The sequence below is a fragment of the Homalodisca vitripennis genome, unplaced genomic scaffold (genome assembly GCF_021130785.1).
Source record: "Homalodisca vitripennis isolate AUS2020 unplaced genomic scaffold, UT_GWSS_2.1 ScUCBcl_631;HRSCAF=3063, whole genome shotgun sequence".
Lineage (NCBI taxonomy): Eukaryota > Metazoa > Arthropoda > Insecta > Hemiptera > Cicadellidae > Homalodisca > Homalodisca vitripennis.
This window is the reverse complement of record NW_025776732.1, coordinates 1-21,111: the sequence shown is the minus strand read 5'-3', so window position 1 is coordinate 21,111 and position 21,111 is coordinate 1. Positions and strand designations below refer to the sequence as shown.

The window sequence follows — 21,111 nt, the reverse complement described above, 5'->3', positions numbered from 1 at the left end:
AGGAAACCTATTGAGAAATGTATTTATTACTTCACTTTGTTTATTATCTATGTCTATTTAGATCTCTCCTTAAACATTTGATAGTGCCGAAGTGGTTTGAGACATAATATCGTTACAATTTCATATGAATGTCTATTGAATGCCTACTACTAGTATGCAAACTATCTCTGTGTTTGTATCGTCATGACGCAAAAGTACATTGCTTATATTTAACCTCTTTCCACTAGTCAACAGAGCTGAAATGTTGCATGTAAATTCTAATCCTGTAATGTTTTTTAAAAATATATAACAATTACTTATTTAATTACAACAGCTGTATACCGTTATACATTAGTGATTAGTGTCTGGGTTATTGTTGTGTATGAGTGTAATTTACTTCACTATAACTATTTAACGAAGTAGGATATCGTTTAAAAAGAATTTGATGTGACTTAGATGCAAAAGGCAATCAAAAACACCTTGCCTTGCCTTGGGGTGTGTTTGAGTCCTTTATAAATTCAAATATAAACGCCTCCTCAACTCTAATTATATATTTTAGATGACAGATGTTTAAAAACTGTTTCTGTAAAAAACAACATTATGATCATAATGTATTTATTTATTTAAAAACTACCGATGATATTTCAATTATAACTGGTTTTCTGTTGAAACAGAGTACAAAACACCTCAAATAAATAATAAATTGCTAAAAAATTCCTAAGTAATTGTAAGGTTCAGACACATTTAATGAATATTTATTGGTTTATGCGACTCTTAACAATTGGAAAATATGTATGGATTGAAGTAGCACATGAACAATGTTTTAAAGACTGGTGTTGTCACTTCTACGATAGGAAAGACTTTGTTCCTGCTACATATGTGGTTTTGGTAGAAAAACAGACTTGGTGGTGTGGCGCGCCATGCAGAGATTCCACGGGCCACGAACTTAGTCGGCTGCTCGCTCTTCCGCATTCCAATCTGTTTTTCACCTCATCTTCCGGATAGAGGTGGGTCCAAGTAACTGTAATCGCTCCTTTGTAACTGGTACTCGCCCTCTCAAAAAGTAATCGATTACTCTAGGCGTCGAGTACCAGGTACAAAGTAATCACTTCCTCACCGAACGCGGCTACGCGGCTACTGTCTAGCAGTAACAGTTACGTGTAACAGTTTTCGTGATGAGCCCCTCCCTACTACTGCAAATCTAAGCGATTACTTGGCATAGTACTTGTATTAGTAATCGAGCTGAACTAAAATTCAATGGTACTACTGAGTAAATTGCATAGCAAGCATTGAGTACAACATATTTGATAGCCTCTACTTTTTTGTACTCAATTATACGAGAATCAGTATATTTAAAATAATCATTTGAGTTACCGTATCTTATTATCTAAATATTAAAACAAAAATATAATCAAGACAGAATTAAATGTTTAAAGTCAGGCATTAAAAATAGTACCGTACTGGTTTATCATATTACTGAACTTACTGAATGGCAAACAAAATGTGTGAGTTTTCCATTTGCTACTTACAGTAGTTAAAACGTTATGGTAAAAAAATTGTGACTCAGAAATATTCAGATTAAAAGTCAGGTTCATAAAAAAACTCAGAAATTCCAATTAGGGTTTTCAGCTGTTGTTTATTTCGTATTTACGAGAGTAACAAGTATATTTTAAATAATATACCAACAATCTTAAACAAACCATCTATTTAATCTTTTTATGATTGCTAACATCACAAAAGTCTTTGGGATTCCTTTATGTGCAAATAACCTAAATGAAAAAACATATTGCAGATAACTGTAACTAACTATATACAAACCATATATAAAGAAAAATCATTTCCGAGAATCAATATTTCTTGTATCGAATAACATTATAAAAAACACATGTAAATTAAGAAAAAATAACATGTATCAGTCTGTTTTGTTTGAGGTAACTTATACTTAGGCATTAAATACGAAATAGGAACAAATTAACAGAAATGACATAATTATAATAAGATAGTACTTCATAACATCATAATAGAAAAAATATCAAAAGATCAACTAGAGTCATTAATATTAATTATGTAGGTGTAATTACATACAAAACAATGAGTTTCGAAGAACTGTAGGCCTACCCTCGATTCACCAGAGTTGCAGTTTTAAAAGTCTTGGTCTACTTTAGGTTTGTGTTTAAAAACATCAGTTCATTTACTTTTTTTGTTGTTAAACGGGTTCTTCTGTCACTTATAAAATAACCAGCTTTAGAGAACATCCTCTCACAAGGGGCGGATGTTGCGACAATGCCACAGCTCCGAATAAATACTGTGGCTAGATGGGGATAAATGTTTTTGTGGCATTTCCACCACTCCAGTGGATCCTTTTTCCTAGATATTGGACTGTCATCCATGTATTTTTGTATCTGTAACAATTTAGAATAAAATTTGTAGGTTTAAAAAAAGTTAAAAACTGTAGGGTTTATTTTAAAACATTTTTTTCAATGAATTTAATGGTTAGGTTAGCTTGGAATGCAAAAAGTAAACAAAATGTACGTTGTGTCGTTCAACCTAAAATGAACAAAGGGGGTTACAAATGTAACTTTTGTAATTTTTGAAAATATAAAAAAGTAATAATTAATTACCTCTTGGATTGCCATTGAAGTGGGATTGGATTTCGGTTTCACTTTAGCAATTATTTCCTCAACATCATCCCAAACTGAAATCTTTTTCTCGGTAGATTCTGTTTCTTGGTCTGGTTCAACTTCATTATCACTGAGGTCCTCAGGATTTTGTTCATTTCTTTTTTGATTTATGACTCCAACTAATAAATCACACAGGTCTTTCTTGATTTCAATGGTTGTAGATTCTTCTAGAAACATGTGATGTTTATAGCGGGGATCGAGGAATGTGCAAAGTCTTAAGGTTTTACTTTTTTCCAAGTTCGGAAATCTGTCATCACAGCTTTTGAGCATGGAATTAAGCACGTCTTTCACACTTTCTTTAGTAACATTAACAGAAATTTTCTTAAGAGCAGACTTCAAACCCCTTGTTATTGGGATTACTTTACTGGCGTTCAAATATTTTTCGCTACTCATCTCTTTGGTAACTTCTTCACATGGGCGTAGGACGTCACACAACTGCTTACAAATTTCCCACTCATCCGAACTTAATGGGGTCAAATCGGTATCCAGGATTGCTAGGGAATATTTTATAGCCTCTTCCAAATCTACGAACCTTTGTAACATGTAGAACGTAGAGTTCCATCTTGTAGCAATATCCTGCAAGATCCTTTTAGGCTGTTTGGCTCCCTGCAACTCCTGATACTTAATCAGTTTTTGTGATGCTTTGTTACTACGTTTAAAGTGGGAGACTATAGTTTTGACTTTTTTTATCAGGTCTTCAACAGGATGTAATGATTGTTGGACAAGTAAATTTAACTTATGAGCGTAACAGCCATAGTGTTTCATCTTCAACACTTTTGTTACTGCACTAGTAATGTTTGAACAATTATCTGAAACTATCATGGATACTTTATTTTTTATATCCCACTCATTTATAGCTGAAAAAATTTCGTCTGCTAAGTTTTTAGCAGTATGGGTTTCTTCGAAAACTGAGCATTGAAAAAGTACTGTTTTCATTGAAAAATCTTCAGTTATGTAGTGGCCTGTGATGCCCATATAACTGTCGTTTTTACTTGATGTCCATATGTCTGTTGTAAGACAAACACTTGTTGCTTCCTTCTCTAAAGTATGTTTAAGTGTAGTGCGGGTTTCTTCAAAAATAGCTGGCATCATTGAGTTAGAAAAATATTTTCTACCAGGTATTTTATAGGAAGGACAGCAAGTTTCCATGAGATTTTTAAAGCCTCTGTCCTCTACCATTGAAAATGGCTGAAAATCCCAAGCAAATAATTTTAATATGGCCAAGTCAATTTTATTTTTATCCGATGGTGTGATTTTTTTAGGCACAAATGACGTAATTGGTGTTTGTTTTTTCTTTGATGGTAACGTGTACAAAGGGACTGTTACATCTGTGGTAGTCTTACTTGTTATTGTACTCGTACTCGGAAACATCACTGAAGGCAACAGTCTAGCTGTGTCGGGAAGCTCTACTGGCTGAGATTGTGAAAACTCGATAACTATAGGTGTCTCTTCAGTAATAACGTTAGTTCTGTCTTCATTACTGGTAGCTGGTAACTCTACTGTTGCGGCAGGCAATGAAAACTGTTGGATGCTTCCTTCCCATATGTTTTTTTAAATTAGAAATAGAACCAGTAAAAGAAAATTTCCTTTTACAAAGCTTACAAATTGCTTGATTTGTACCTACTGGATCAAAAAAGTTCCAAATCTCACTCGTCTTCTTACGTTTTGCTGCTGGAGGCTCCATTTAATTTCAAACAACACTTTATTACACAATGAAATAACCATGCAACTAACTAACACTTTATAAACATTGCACAACACACAATATGTTTTACAATCTAAGCTTACTACACGTTTACCACAAGAGAGCCAAGAAGTATACTTATATTGACGACGAAATGAAAATATAATGGAACTTTATGGAACGGGAATTCGTTTAGTTCCCCCTCCTAAGGGGCGCGGGATAAACCGAGTAACCGACCAATCTGGTTGCTGCGCTGATGACTAAGACATATTCCTGGAAACCCCAACCAACCTCCTCCCCCCATCCTTTGTAACCTGCTGAACTGAAATAGGGGTCAATGCACCAAATGACGAATGCAGACTGAGTCATGGGTGGAAACGTGAGTACAGGATGTAATCGTATTCGTTGGAACAGGCGGACAAAAACGGATTCCTGGTTCCCCAGTCTACGATAGCAGTTGTGTCCGCAAGAGTAATCGCGATTACAAAGTAATCACTAAAAGTAACTGGTACCAAGCTGTACCAGTAATCGTTGTAATCGGTACGGCAAAGTAATCGTTTAGCGCATCTCTACTTCCGGACGTATCCTTGGGGAGAACCTTTTGCACCTCTTTACTGCGCATCACGTCTCGCGCAGGGAGCCGAGTCGCTCCGACTTACTACGGAAACGCCCGATCTATCACGTGCTTTCGGCTCTTACATATTATCCTACATGCGATTAATAATGCTATTTATACGCGTTCAAAACATGTAAATAAAATACCAAACTATTAACATAGCAATACACTTGTTTTTAAAATAACAATTATGGATAGTAGTAATACTTACATTAAAGACTACTGTAGAACTTCAACAATTTCTTATTTAAGTAAAATTTTCTAAATTTGTACAAATATTTACAGGTGGTTTTCGTTGCAATTTGATTTATTCCATTTCTTGTGAGTTGCCTAGAAATAGAAATAGCCGTTAGGTTTTACACTTATTATTTTCATTAATCATTTTCATAAAATTGTTGGTTAGAACTGAAAGATATTAAGTATAGACTTACTTCTAAAGAAATAGACTCGACGACCTCCTTTCAATTTACAGGAGTACAGAAGACAATGTAAATTAATTATCAGATTTTTAAGTTTAGTAAGTAACATGACAAACCCACATTGTAATTTTTGGCAAGAAATTTCTTTTAGATTAAAACAAACAAAAAAAACAATTAAACTTCACAAATTTACCTTTTCCCAAATGTATATAATAACTTTAAATTGACTACGAACCTGTCTCCTCCAACTTTGTTGTCAGCTTCGGCAAAAGGGCGTCTAGAGCAATTTGTTGACACTCTTCACTTGTAGGTTTTTTTGAAATCCTTGCTTTCTTTTTTTTTTCTTAAGTGAGAGAAATCGCCTTTGTGGATCGATATTTTTGCTTTTGCCTGACTTCACATCGGGAAACGAAGGTCCCGTCAGTAAGCAGTTGCTGTCCTTGCCTATAGGTTTAAGTTTTGATTGAAGTGATTTAATAGCATGCTCCCATGTCTTGACTTCTTCTATGGATTCCATTTGGTTTACTATTAATTTGAAACTGTCTAACAACTGCATCTTTTTACCCTCGAGTGCAGAACTGTTGTCTGTGTTTGTATTTCCAATATCTTCTAAAATTGCGGCTTTTTCTGCGCCAGAGGTATTACTCATATCAATGTCAATTTGTAGATTGCACACTTCATCTCCTGACTTTTCAGTGTTTTGAGTAGCGGTTGATTCCACAGACTTCAATTTCCGGCAAAGTAAGTGAATATGCTTGCACATGTTCCACTTTATGCAGGCGTCAATGCAAGTGCAGCTGTATCTGTGGATGCACGCAGAACAATGTTTGCATTCAATGCGACAGTTGCAGTCCGGGTTTACAAGTCTCACGGTGTAGACTTGTCCTAATGATGATGCAACTTCCCAACAGGAATTACCGTAGTTTACAATCAGATTTGCGTCCATTTCTAGCGATGTTTTGTGGTGAGATCGTACATCTTTTAACTTTGAAGTTAATTTGCCTTTTTCTAATATTGTTAATCGATCGAAGAGTTTTTGCTTCGTCATGTGCATGATGGCATGAATAGCCCTATCTAGTCGTTTTACAGTCTTTCCTTTCAGAAACAAATGTTTTATCGTTTTGTGCATACTTTCAAGATGCATGTTCGTATTCACCCCTGCATTGATCCTGTAACAATACGCCCATCGCATGTAGCAGTGTGAATAGTAAGACTTGAAATACTCGCCATACTCTTTAGTGGTCTCATCTTCACACAACGCGTCTGTTATCGACGGTAGCATCTTCATGAAAGCAATTTGATCAGTTTCTTGAAGCAAAGTTCTTAGTTTTTTGTAAACCTCTAACCTTTTTTTCTTTTTCTTTTATTTTAGTCAGGTTTGTTTTGCCAGGCCCTGTCCACGTGCCATGTACAGTAAAGGCGTTTTTCTACAGGGCCCATGACTGGTAGCCATCCATTGTAGAATAAGTCGGCCATATCAGACATGAACACAGTTGGCTTCAGCTGGTCGCCTAATCTCTCTTTAATGAAAGAGAAAAATGTGCCTACTGTTTCGGAGTCGATGCGACTACAAATAAAAAATGCACATGGGAACCCTTGTCGCATATCATCAATGACCATTAGAGTGACGACCTCGAAATCATAACTATTAAGTCCGTGGGTCCCATCAACGCACACACAGTCACTGCCGAATTTTCTTAACATTTCTTCTTGAGCGGGAGTCATGATTCCCAGGGCAAAATCCTCTTTTTTGAAAGTTCTGTACTGCTCAACTACTTCATTTTGTGGTTTATACAACAAGACACAACTCTTGGCTGACATGTTCTCCTCCTGTACCCACGCATCTACACTGACAGCATCATTTTTATGTCGCACAGTCTCATCTAAACCAAACTCTGACTCAATATTGTATAAATCTTGTTTGGTTAAAAGATGGACTCGGTCCAATTCTTGTTTGTTGACGGTACAACGCACATTGTCAAGTATGACATCGAATGGAATTTTGCTCGCCATACTTGAAGCTATTCTTTTTCTCTCTTCTAGTGATAAGTTCAAGTGTGCCAAGTCAGTTTTGTGCCCTACGTGACTGGGACAATACACCGCTGTTACCTTCCCGTCATTAAAAATAGGTAACCCTAATGCCACAAGGACAATATCCATTTATTTTCCTCGTACCTTGAATTTTTAGTTCTCTTTTTCTAGTTTCCTTAGAAGGTTTTGGGTTAAAAACCCCAGACCTACTACAATTCAAATGACTTGTTTTTATAACTGTATCGCTGTTAGTTTTAATTGGATCGGATTTTTTCTTTACAAAGCAGGTTTGAGAAATGCGCTCAGTTTCTTTCAACCACAAGTCAAATGCGTTCACACTCTCAAAATACAAGGTCTCTCGTTTCAAATTTATATCATGCACAACTGAGCAGTGATGATCAAAATCTTCAAGTTTAGTAGCAACATTTTGACATATTGGACAGCGAAAATTTCCTTTCATGTCCTTTTTTATATCTACATTATGTACATTTCTCATATGCCGTTTCAAACAAAATTGTCTGTTAAATACTTTGTCGCAGAATCTACAAATAAAATTTGGAGGCATACTGATTAAAATATAAATTAAAAAAAAAACACTAATAAATATTACTACAACAATTTCTACATAAATCCCATACACTCTAAAGTACACTATTTACAACTACCGAATGATATACACACATACGCCAAAAGAACAAGGTTTGCAGTATTTGCTGGTGTGTGGGGGGGGGTGACGAATGTTGCAACAAAACACTACGACGCGACGTCTCGCTAAAACAGAACTAAAAACTGCTCTACCGGTACTTATTTACCTACTTGAAGATTAAAGCGTTAACCATGAAACACTGTAACTACACTATATGTTTGCAACAGTCAAAACAATTAATACAAAATACTACACCAACTAAATAATATACATGCAGAAAAAACGGTACACAAACAATTAATTAGTTTCACTGACAGATCGTAATGGCTTGATCTTTTAGGCTTGTCACTACACGTGATAAATCGGGCGTTTCCGTGGCTGGTCGGAGCGACTCGGCTTCCTGCGCGAGACGTGATGCGCAGTGTAGAGGTGCAAAAGGTTTTCCCTATACAAGGAACCGCCAGAGAGTGCAGTTGGCGGCGACCAATAGAATGGACTGGCCTGCGCGACGTTGCCACACAACTGCCGCTGCCGCCCGGCACGGCTGGCGCATTGTGGCTGATAAACCGCTGCGCTGTCACAACTAACACTGACACTGAACATTTAAAACTTATCAGTATAATTGAAAAACAATATTTAAAATGCGTTGACAGTTTGCTATATTATATTTAAATTACTTGTATAGTTTATTAATGTTATTACAAACTAACTATCGATTAAAACAAACAAATCGTCCCGTCAGTTAGTCAGAGTAAAGTACTTGCTTATTTCCATACAACTTTTCAGTGATTTTAAACGATTACTAAACACACACAAAATTAATATACATGTTGCTTATATTGGACACTGCATGACGTGTTGCTTGATTAAAAATAATTAACCCTTAAACCGAAATAGGACACTTTTGACTCGCCAGGGAAATAGCGGTATGTCAGACCGCCCGATGTTTTCGCCAGAGAAATACCGGTCTGTCAGACCGCTAGTATTTGTTTTTTTTTTTTACATTGGAAAAGCCTTTAAAGTTAAATCTTATCATTAAAATGCAAAGCTTAGATAATTAAAGAATGTTATACTTATTATCATCAAGGGTATTTTTGTTGGATTTGAACAAAGGAATAATGAAAAATGACACTTTTTCACATTAAGTTTGGTTTATTGAACATGGTATACGTAATAAAAAGTAGCTTAAATAAGAGTAATCAGCACGAAAACTTAATATTCCTGGATGAATGATGAACACATCATTTCTACCTTGCACAATTTAGGCACACTTTGCGGGAGCATTCCAAACAAATGGCGTTCTCACATTCAATGCATTTGTATTGGGTTTTTCTCTTCTTTTCATAAGGGCATATGCTGCAGGTTTTCCTCTTTTGTAGGCGATCGTCACGCACTTCTCCTCGCTCCTGTTCTTGTCCAAGAACAGAAAGAATGGTCTTTTTCAGGTCTGCTCTCAAGTTAGGCATTTCTAGTCGTCTTCTAATATGAGGCTCTACTAGTTCAAAAGCCAGCTGCTTTATAAACTGAAATCTTGTCAAACTGGACTTCCCCGATAGCAAAGAAACAATATGAACGCGTTAACACTGGCAATATTAATTATGGCATAAAATACTGCCATTGGCCAACGACGAGTCTTTCGATTACTCCCATAGATAGATGTCTTCATATCTAGGGTATCAACGCCACCCTTAGTCTTATTGTAGTATCCTACAATTTCAGGCTTATTTATTTCAGAATTTGTCTCAATATCGTGGTGCATCGAGGAAATAAGAAGTACGGCCTTATTTTTCTTCGGCACAACAGAAAGTAACGTTGTGTTATTGTGGAAAGCATACAGCGAAGATCCCACACGTCTTTGCCTGTGAGGTAAAAATTCTGGAGGAATCTCTTTTTTGTTTTTTTTAATAGTGCCAACAAATGTTAATCCCCTTAGTTTCAATTGGTCAACTAGCTCGATGGAAGTGAACCAATTGTCAGCAGTAACATTACGATTGGTTCTTTCTATATGCTTTGTTAATTTTATGACAGTCTGCGTACTCTTCAGTAGTTGTTGTTCATCTCTGGTGAGACCAACACTGTAACAGTTTTTACCAGTGTAAATAAAAGCATTACAGAGATACGAACTACCTGAATCGGCCATACAAAAGATTTTTATGCCATATTTTGCTGGTTTTTTGGGCATATACTGTTTGAAACGGCATTTGCCCCTAAAAGGCACAAGCATCTCATCCACAGTTACATTTGCTTTTGGACAAAACAACCCCCTGCCATTTGAGATTAGTTGATTGAATAAATCAGATATTGCTGCTGCCTTATCTTCTGCCTTGCGCTGTTCTCTTGTCGTGGAGTCGTCAAATCGTAGACAAGATATTAAAATCTCAAACCTTTTACACGACATTGTAGCTAAAAATATTGGTCGCCCAGTAGGATCTTTGTTGAACAGAGATCTCATATCTTCATGTCCAGATTTAAATATTGAGGTATAAAGAAACAACCCTAAAAGAGCTCTTACCTCTACTTGATCACACGGATTGTAATTATACTTTGATGTGTGGTCACTTATTCTTCCTCTAAGCTCCGTCAGCTTTCTATTGGTTTCCTTCACTATAGTATCTATCATACTATCTGTGAAGATCAATTTCCAAACGTCCTTTTTGGTTGGATTTTCGCCCACAGCTTTAGCCTCAGCAGTAAAACCAGACAGCCCCCTAATAATATTGTGAGCTGGCGTTCGCCGATTTCTTGGAGGCTCAACAGTGCTCCACTCATATCCGTTTTTTCCATGTAAAACTTGTGGCTGCGAATCTAGGTAGTTATCTACAGTGACAACACCTACCGCATCCTCCAGCATTATATCTTCATCATCACTGGAGTCATTGTAGTCACAATTGGAGCTGTCGCTGTCTGATGGAACATAGTTGGGATCTTGATCCGAATCGTCAGCTTCTGAACTAACATCAGAAAGGTTATCATCATCGTTCAAGAGTCTCTGGATCCTGGTATCGAAGTCCACATCACTTGCTAAAATCCTTTGGTCACAACTTGATGAAGGTTGTTGATCCATAGTGAATGAACCAGACCTTTTTCCACTACTTCCACTATTTCACTATTTCCACACCCACTATACAAGTCAATTTACAAGTATTTACAAATGTTCACTCTATTAATACATGTCAAGTAAAGATAAACAAAGAAATAAGAAAAGTTCAAAATGTATTTTGAGCTCATTCCAGAAATATCAGTATGTAAGACCGCTAAAACGGGCAGCGCGTAAGAGAAATACCGGTATAAGAGACCGCCAGACTTTTAAAAGACACAACTAAACTGGCTTCACAACTGGACTGGAACTGAGCGGGAAGAGTGTTGATCGACCGAAAAAAGAGTGGGGGGAAGGTACACAGGCGCGTACGCCTCAAGGTCAAGTAGTACTACCAACATTCACAAGTCAAAATACCCTAGCGGTCTCCAAGACCGGTATTTCGATTTAAGGGTTAAAACAATATAACAAGATAATCAATTTTAAAATTATCGAACAATTATATTTTTAAATTATGAAATAATCAAATTTTCCACTAAATAATTTTTAGGCCTACTATTTTAAAATGAAATACGTTAAAAAGCATGATTGACTTAATAATATTCTTACCTTTGCACTTGTATATTTATTTATTCGCTCTCAGGCGGCAACATCGTAGCCAAAACCTCGGAGTCTTCTTCATTTTCACTTTCTGCCTCACTGCTACTCGTGTCAGAATTGTCTGCTAAGTTTATAATTATTTGATCTACAACACTTGTGCGGATACATTCCTTTTCAAAATCAGCTTGCTGCAAGGCTTCTGCGTGCTGAACTCTTGATTGCCAGTCTTCTTTAGTCACTTTGTCCAGAGCATCATGAACAAGTTTCTCAACGTCGGTTATTTTAAATGTCTTATTATTACGTGCTACCTCTCCCTTCACTTGAGCCCATACCATTTCAATGGGATTGTACTGGCAGTGATAAGGAGGGAGCCTGACAACTGTATGTCCCATTTCATTGGCTAATACGTCGAGTTCATAAGTTTTTTGTTGGGTTTTATATGGGAGAACCCTCATTATAAGTTCTGGTTTCGTTTCTTTCATACAGTATTGTATGTTTTTTCGAGACAGCCAATTTTGAATCTCTTCCTTTCTCCACGATGAATTTGGAATTTTCTCGGCGAGTACTGAGTGGTATGGAGCATTATCCATAACGATGATCGAGCCTTCTTCCAAAATGCATAGCAATTTTTTAAACCATTTTCTAAACGATTCAGCGTTCATTTCATCGTGATAGTCCGAACTGGATGATGTCTTAGACCGAAAAACCCACTTACATTCTTGCAAAAACCCATCTTTTGCCGAACCGACATGACAAATTATTAATCTTCTGCCTTTGCCGAGAGGAACCTTTAGCCCACCAGACTCAGTCGTATCCTGCCATATGTATTTTCGAGTATGGTTTTCATTAACCCATGTTTTCATCGAGGTAATATATGGGCCTACTATCACCAGATTCTCTAAGCTCTTGCATAGTTCTCAAAAATTTTAAACGAGCCGCTACAATATCATTTCGTTCCAATAAAAACTTTCTACCATCATTGGTTTTCTTATACCTGAAACCAACATGCCTTAATAATCTATTTGTTGAAGTTACCGATCCGTTTGTAATCAAGTTTTTGTTTGAGATCCTGCGTGATTCTTTTTGATGTGGGAAATTCCCCTCTGTCGTAGTACGAAAGGACAGTTCGTCTCAAAACATCTTTTTCAAAGTCGTCAAAGCCTGTTATTTTTGATTTTCGACTTCTTTGTTTTCCTGGCGTTGAAAACTTAATTTCTGATGATGAAGGTCCATCTTCTTCGGCCAGCTTAGCTTCTTTACTTATTTTGTTAACGGTTCTTTCACTTACACCACAGGCCTCAGCACACAGTTTACCACTTTGCTTAAAGTTTAGAGTTTCTCGGAAATTTGTCAACGACAGTTTTTTGAAAAAGTTGTAAACGTTGTAAATAATACGTCCGTTCTCCACTATGTAGGGTTTTTCCGCTACCTTTCTTACTTCCGGATGGCTGTGCACTTGAACAAAACATCATCACACTCCATTTTGTCCAAATAAGGAATCACAATAACAAGTATATTACAATTGACACTACACAGAAAATAATCGGTACACTTATAATAGCTACCAATAAACAACACTTAAAAACACGAAAACGTTCATCAACAGTAAAATTCAGCACAAAAATAATATACGCGTACTGGAATTGAAAGAGAATGCAGTATTTTCAACCGCCACTGATGAAGCGACAATAGGCACTGACTGACGGTCAAGGCGGCGCCAGATATGCGTCATTCGGCAAGCACCGATTGTTTGACGTTCGGCGAACTAGTTGTCTTGCTATTTGCCGATTAACGAGCAGACGTCTACACACATGTGAGGTTTTCCGAGCACGTGTTCGTTCTGGGAATAGCAAATAATCGTCAACATGGATGTCGATGTTGATGATGCTCTTCTTGCTTTATCACGCTTTTATAATTTTAACTGGAGGATATTTACTGCTAAAAATGAAAAGGAAACCTAGAAGAAGGAGATGGTGGGCGGTATCCGTAAATCGTAATAGAAGCCAGTAAGTACCTTTGTAAATAATAACTGAATTTTGTTTGTTATCCCTGGGAATGTTGGGACACTTCTCAATATATATAGTAATTGCACTAAGATTAAGCTATAATATATTGTAGAACAGCTTACCCAATGTTTTGTATATTTAGTTAGGTATACAGTTTTCAGCTAATACGTTTAAATAAAAAAATACCCCCGTCGCAACTTACGTACTAAGCATATTTAATATTTTCGATGACACACACACATACACACACATAGTATTTATACATGGTTTTATATATATATATATATATACACCATGTTATGATAACTTATATATATATATATATATATATATAAGTTATCATGATCTTGGGCTTAAGTCTTACCATGCCACCTACAGTAATAATTAACACTTTATTGCATGTTTCTGATTTCAGGTACAGCGGTACAAACTTATTAGCAGATTTGTTAAAAGAGCCTTCTGGACAGTTCCAAAACTTCTGTAGAATGTCTAATGAAGATTTTAGTTCACTACTAGCAAAAGTAACACCTTTGATTGCTAAGAAAGATACAAAGTGGAGGAAAGCAATACCACCGAATGAACGTTTAGCCATAAACCTTACGATTCCTAGCAACAGGAGATAGTTTTTTAAAAGCCTGCATTACTTGTTTAAAGTATCACCCCAAATAATATCAGAGATAATTCCAGAAGTATGCAGCTCAATAATTGAAGTACTGAAGGATGTTATTAAGGTAAGCATAATAAAATTTTCAAACTCATTTTATTCGTCACGTTGTACAAGAACATTTACATCATTTACGTATTATTGTTATTAGGTTTAGCATTTAAAACAATTAAGTATATATTATTTAGTAACATATTAAGTAACCCAATTATTTAAATTTGGAAAAGTAGTTTTCAAGTCCAACATTTGGAGGATGTTCACTATTTTCAGCATCAGAACATACTACAACAGTTCCAGAGAGAGCATGTAATTCGTTGGAATCACTTGGAAACTGTGTACAAATGTTAAAGTTTCATCAGGACATGGGGATGAATTTACAGAAGCTGACGAGGAAGGTGATGGTTGCATGAAGTAGGTGTTGCCCGATGATGTTGCAGGTCCTTTCACCATTCTCATTTCAAAAAGAAACGTTGTCAATCCGGTGCATACATATTTCCCTTGTAGACTCGTCCATTCGATTTTAATTTGTGCCGCAACTAATTCGCCGTATATGTCACATAAGTGTTTTTCTTTTTTTGGTTGAAGTGATTGTAAAGTAGTAAACGCAGCATCCATCTTCTTTTTTATCTCAATTTCTTCAGCTGTTCTGGACTTTTTTCGTGGTGGAGGTTTAACCCTAGATTACAAATCCTTCGTAATATTTAACGACACGGCCTATCGAAAACAATAGAATTTGTGGTAGTGTGGCTTCGGAGCGCCACCCCCCTCCCCCTACCATCCTAAAGATGCCAGTCAAGGTCAGTGTCTGTCTGTCAGTCGCCTGCGGCACGTTGTTCTATGCGTTTTCTAGCACTGCGTCGTCATTTTTACGAAGGTTTTGTGAATGCGTGACTTTTTTTTGCTGAGGCAACTTTTAGTTTTTATGTGAATATTTTACTATAGGAGCTCATATACCAGTGAATTATTACCGGAAGTGTATATAATAGTTATTATCTGTATACTTAGTGTGTGTGTGAAAGTGTAAATTTTAGCAATTATTATTTTGTGAGAATGAATGACGACGAGGGAGCCAGGATTAGACAATTACTGGACGAGACTTTGTCAGAGGATGATATAGTTCACGAAAATAGTGAGGATGAAGAGGACCAGTTAGAAATAGATTGTATTTGAGGATACAGACGATACAGATGCTGACCCAAATTTTGAAGTAGACGAGCAGAGTGATGTTTCGGATGATGATGAAGATGATGACTTTTCTCGTAGGAGGCAACGAAAAAGGGCAACGACTTGACTACAATATACTACCATGTACATCAACACCACGAACTGTCACACAACTAGCCTCCACACCACGACCTGCCTCAGCACCAGCCGCCACACACCACAAGCTTTCACGCCACCAGCCGCCACACCACGAGCTGTTACACCACAAGGCACCACACCACGAGCTGTTACACCACAGGACACTACATCACAAGCTGTCACGCCACCAGCAGCCACACCACCGGCTAGAGGTACAGATGAACCTGACACTTACCTTTACAAACTTAGAACTAATGTAGTTCGAGCAAAAAATGGCCATGTTTGGAGTACTAAACCAAGACAGGGGAGTATTCGAAATCCAGCAAGAAATATTGTTCTTTCCAGGAGAGGAGTAGTTGGTACAGCACGGGATGCTATCACTGCTCGCGAATGTTTCGAACTTATTATAAATGAAGCTATTCTAAATAAGATTATTCTTCACACAAATAACCAAATAACTCGTGTAAGAGTAAATTATGCAAATCTGACCGCTACACATTCTCTCTTGACAATTGATGAATTGTGGGCGTTTTTAGGAATTTTAGTAAACTCTGCAGCATGCAAAGATAACCACTTAACAACAAGAGAACTCTTTGATAATGAATGGAGTGGTTGTCGATACAAGTGTGTGATGAAACAGTGAACGTTTTGAGTTCATTTTGAACTGCCTTCGTTTCGACGATAGAGAAACGCGTTTGGAGCGTCAACGAGGTGATCCGTTTGCGCCCATACGAGAGTTATGGGATGATTTTGTTCTAAACTGTAAGACAAAATATAGACCAGGCTCGTACGTAACTGTTGACGAACAGTTATTTGGGATTCAGGGGAAAATGTCCCCTTTAGAATGTACATCCCAAACAAACCTTCCAAGTATGGAATAAAAAATAGTTATGGCGTGTGATACAACCACTAAATACATGATCAATGGAATTCCCTATGTTGGTAAAAAAACTCAAACCGGGAGGGCAACCACTTGCAGAATTCTTTGTAAAAGAAATTACGAGACCAATTCATGGTACAAACAGAAGTGTCACTATGGACAATTGGTTCACTAGTGTCAGCCTGGCCGAAGATTTGCTAAGAGACCCATACAACTTGACCTTAGTCGGTACCATACGTGCAAACAGAAAAGGTTGTCCCTTCTGAACTGATGAACAAAAAGGAAAGACCTGTGAACACTTCGTTATTTTTGTTTGATAGGGAAAAAACACTTGTGTCGTACAAACCAAAAAAGAACAAAAGTCGTTTCTCCTCCTCTCAACCATGCATGAAGGTAACCATATCAACGACGAAACACATAAGCCAGATATAATTCATACTTACAATGAAACGAAAGGAGGAGTCGATGCCATGGACCAATTGTGTAAACAAACATGTCATGCAGTAGGAAGACCCAACGCTGGCCATTAGCTGTGTTCTTTGGCATTATGAAATATTAGCTTTGTAAATTCATATGTGATATATTGCACAAACAATCTTGAAAAAGGAAATCAACCTGCCAATAGAAGAACCTTCATGAAAGAACTATTTATGGACCTTAGTAGACCTCACATGCAGAACCGCCTCCAGATACCGAGCCTTAGACGAGGAACTGCGCACGATGATTTTGTGGCGTTCTAGGAATCCCTGACAATCCCGGCGCGCTGCCCCACCTCCAGGTACAAGGAAAGTGTGTTTCTATTGTCCCCTCTAACCCTAAGGCGAATGACAACAACGTATTGTAAGCATTGCCGCCACCCTATCTGTGCCCAACACAAAGCTACAACTTGTATTTCATGTGATGAAGGACAATGAACGATTGTACGGCCTCGTAAAGTACAGTAACTTTGTGGTTCTACCTAATGATGATTTTTTTACCCAATATTGATTGTATTATCTTTTTTTATAAGTATGTATAGTAAACTTTTGTATTTACGTAAGTTTTTGAACAAATAAAATAGTTATCTCACATTTTTAATTTTTTTTCAAAACCCCTCATTTTTCTTGTTCAAATTTAACACATATTCAAAATATGTGAATAGGAATACTATATAAGATTTATTAAGCACAAATATTTAATCCAATTCGTCTCATATAATACACAGAGAATGTAATAAGTACCTTTAAAACTACTTAATTAGTGTAACAGTATGAGAAAAAAAATAAACAAAGCTAGTCGTAAATTTTACGAAGGTTTTGTGAACATGTGACTCCAAAACAGGTTATGTAATCTAGGGTTAAAGGAAGATGAGGCATAGTTAGGCGAAGTTGTGGCACAAGCAGGTAGAACAATAGCTGGAAAAGAAACATTACAATATAATGGAATAAAATATATATGCAAAGCACAATTTTTGTATGTCATGTTGTAAAGTTACAAAAATAATTAAAGACAAATTCATTAAGTATCTTAATAACTCCAGTACTACAACGGTGCAAATTATGGGACTCCCACACGAATTACGGTGATGGATAGTCAATAGAAAAAAACACATTACCTTTCGTTTCTTTGTTCAGGCTCTTTCCCTGCTGGCAGATGGTACATTATCTGATAAATTTGGCAAATCTATGTTCCTTTCGGCTTGGAATTGCTCTTCATTTGGAGGTGGAGCCACCTGAAATCACAAATGTAGTAACTTTGTATAATGTTAAAGTATTACAATGACACTAATTTTAAATAACATTTTCAGCTTTCCTGCTACTGCGACTGAGTGGAGAATAATTAGTCGGCATTTCGAGGAACTGTGGAATTTCCCACACTGCATTGGTACTATTTGATGGGAAACACGTAAACAATTCAGTCACCAATCAACAGTGGATCCGAATTCTTCAATTATAAGAAATACTTCAGTATTGTACCTCATGGCGCTGGTTGACGCTGAGTATTGTTTTATGTTCGCTGATTGTGGCTGTCAAGGAAGACTGAGTGATGGTGCAGTTTTTAAAAACACTGTACTCTACAAACAAAATAAAAAGTAAGAGTTTGAATTTACCTAACGATGAGCCGCTACCAGGGAGAACAAAAACTGATGCCGGTATGTATTTCTTGGTGATTGATGCATTTGCTTTAAGTAAGCGACTCATGAAGCCATTTCCAGGTAGCCATGAACAAGGTAGCAAACCCCGCATTTTTAATTACCGTCTATCACGAGCCCGAAGAATAGTAGAGAATACGTTCGGAATAATGGCTAGTTGTTTTCCCGTGTACTAAGGAAGCCAATGCTACTACAACCTGACAAAGTGGCACTAGTTACTATGACCTGTGTTATTCTGCATAATTTTTTAAGAAGAAGCAGGACATCACGATCGATGTACACTCCAGCGGGAACCTTTGATTCTGAAGATAATGGTATGGTTACAGGAGGGTCGTGGAGGGAAGATACCGCTGATATGACATCTATGTTACCTCTACAGAAAGTGCCTAGGAAGCCAGGTTACCGCAGCAAAGGAATACAGAGAAGAGTTTGCTGAATACTTTATGAACAATGGAAAAATCCCCTGGCAAAATGACTACAGTTAAATACATGTGTACCCTGTACCATTGATTTTAATAAATAAATATAAATATTTTACCTCTGAACTAAGTGTCTCTCTTGGCAGGTTCTTATCTTTGAGAAATCTTTCCATGATTTCATAAGCAAACCAATTTGGTTTGTAATATATCATCAGATCCGGCTCCACTTTTACAGCTTTTCCTTAACCTTTTTCAAACACGTTCTAAATGAAGCCATCAGAGAGTCTTTTTTCTTTTTCAATTCGGTGACAGAAAAACTTGTTACCCATCTTGCTTTCGATTCTTTTCCATGCATCGTATATTTCATTTCTATTTTTGTGATTGGGATGAGAAGGGTTCCAAATAACTGGTTCATTCTCATAGTATTGTAAGAAATCCAACACCAACTCATTAGGCCACTCCATACCTTAAAAATAAGAATAAAATTATTGTTTATGTTATTTTTCTTAAGTTCATAAAATGTTAATGAGTTAATGGGGAACCCCGGTCAATAACTGTATAGGACATGAAAACCCTTAAAATTGTAACTTTAATCATGACAAAATATTAAATATTAATATTTGTAGGAATTTTTAAAACATTTAAAGAATTCAGTTTATAATTCAGTAGCCTGGTCATTCACTAGTTTTCAGCCAAATAAGAACTACTTAACCTCAATTTAAGAAAATAAAATTCGTCTTACCCAATAGTCAATGAGGCTCTGATGACAAAATTGGAAACCGTGAACAGTTCTTATCTCCCAACCACAAAGCCGAATGTGTGGATGAAGCAAAGTTTGCCTTTTCCCAAATATTCGTTCCACTTTGATGTGTGCAAAAGACCGACACTGAACGGGAAAACAACGAGCACTAATGTTTGCTGCTTGCCGAATAGACAAACAGACATCCACACTGCTCGCGATTCGGCGAGTCGCTGCTCGGTGCTTGACGAATGAACGCATGTCTGGCGCCGCCTTCAGAGACAGGAAGGAGGAAGGGGCTGTTTCTTGGAAATAGTATGACTCATCCGTCTGGTATTACCACCACTGCTGGCTGGTGCGGCTTTTGTTTACAGGCATTTCACCCGTTTCCTCCACATTTTCACTCGTCTGAAATCATCTATTATGTACTGTGTTCAAATTTCATTGGATGTTATAGAAAACCGTTACTTTAGAATTTTATAAGAAAGTGCATTCATATTATAAAAATACTTGTGCTGTATGATTTTTCAACTATGACCAGTTTTAAATATTTAAATCACCCACTTGTAATAAAAAACAATTTTAACATAACACAGATTCAAGACTATTAATAGTCAGGTAGGAAAAATGCTTTCAAATGGTTATAAATTTATGAGAACCGAAGTGCGTAACAAAACCGTTGCGGCAACAATTCCCATCGTTATGTACTGAATAAGTATATTTATGGAAAAGAACATATATTTCAAATGTATTTGATAACTTTCTTACCAAAATTGAAAATCCATTTAACATAACATGATTATACTATGCACACATGTAAATGCCTTATTATATATAAATGATAATGGCATTATCTAACTGTTAAATACGGAAAATTAACGTTTTTGCGGTATTTTTCTTTTTCTTTTTAATTTATATTTCGGCTAAAGATTTTAATCCTACGATCTTCGTATATGAGTAATATAATACAATAATTTATTTCAATCCATTTAACTCAACATGGAAATAAGCTACAGAGATGTACTTTTTTTTAAAATGACCGTAAAATTACAATTTTGTAATACGTAGTTAATTAATTCAAGACAGCTCTAAACATTTCTTTCGAGCGTAACGGTTAAGTATTTTAAGAATGCTGACTCGCGCGGCTTGTGGTTACAGCTGGGAACAAGTTTGGCAACGTCGCTCAGCTCTCGTTGGCCGCTCCAAGGTTACGGGCAAAAATAGGCTCCTCCCTCAACTGCACTTTCTCGTGGTTTTTCGTAATAAAGCCCCCCACA

The 21,111-nt window shown here is 36.7% G+C and overlaps 1 protein-coding gene and 1 pseudogene across 1 annotated transcript; both read right to left on the bottom strand.

Moving 5' to 3' along the window:
* Positions 1-1,876: 1,876 nt before the first annotated feature.
* On the bottom strand, positions 1,877-4,167 carry LOC124370872 (zinc finger BED domain-containing protein 4-like). Its single transcript, XM_046829174.1, has 2 exons — positions 2,601-4,167; positions 1,877-2,381 (listed from the first exon to the last, which is right to left on the bottom strand). Exons 1-2 carry the CDS (start codon positions 4,029-4,031, stop codon positions 2,136-2,138), a joined length of 1,677 nt encoding a protein of 558 aa, XP_046685130.1. The 5' UTR covers positions 4,032-4,167; the 3' UTR covers positions 1,877-2,135.
* Positions 4,168-18,154: 13,987 nt separating this feature from the next.
* Positions 18,155-19,938, bottom strand: LOC124370873 (annotated as a pseudogene).
* Positions 19,939-21,111: the final 1,173 nt, after the last annotated feature.

Excerpts from the sequence above, each read along its gene's own strand:
- LOC124370872 (XM_046829174.1), bottom strand. The coding sequence starts at position 4,031 with ATGTTTCCGAGTACGAGTACAATAACAAGTAAGACTACCACAGATGTA. Across the intron at positions 2,382-2,600 it reads CTTCAATGGCAATCCAAGAG|ATACAAAAATACATGGATGA; the intron begins GTAATTAATTAT and ends AAATTGTTACAG.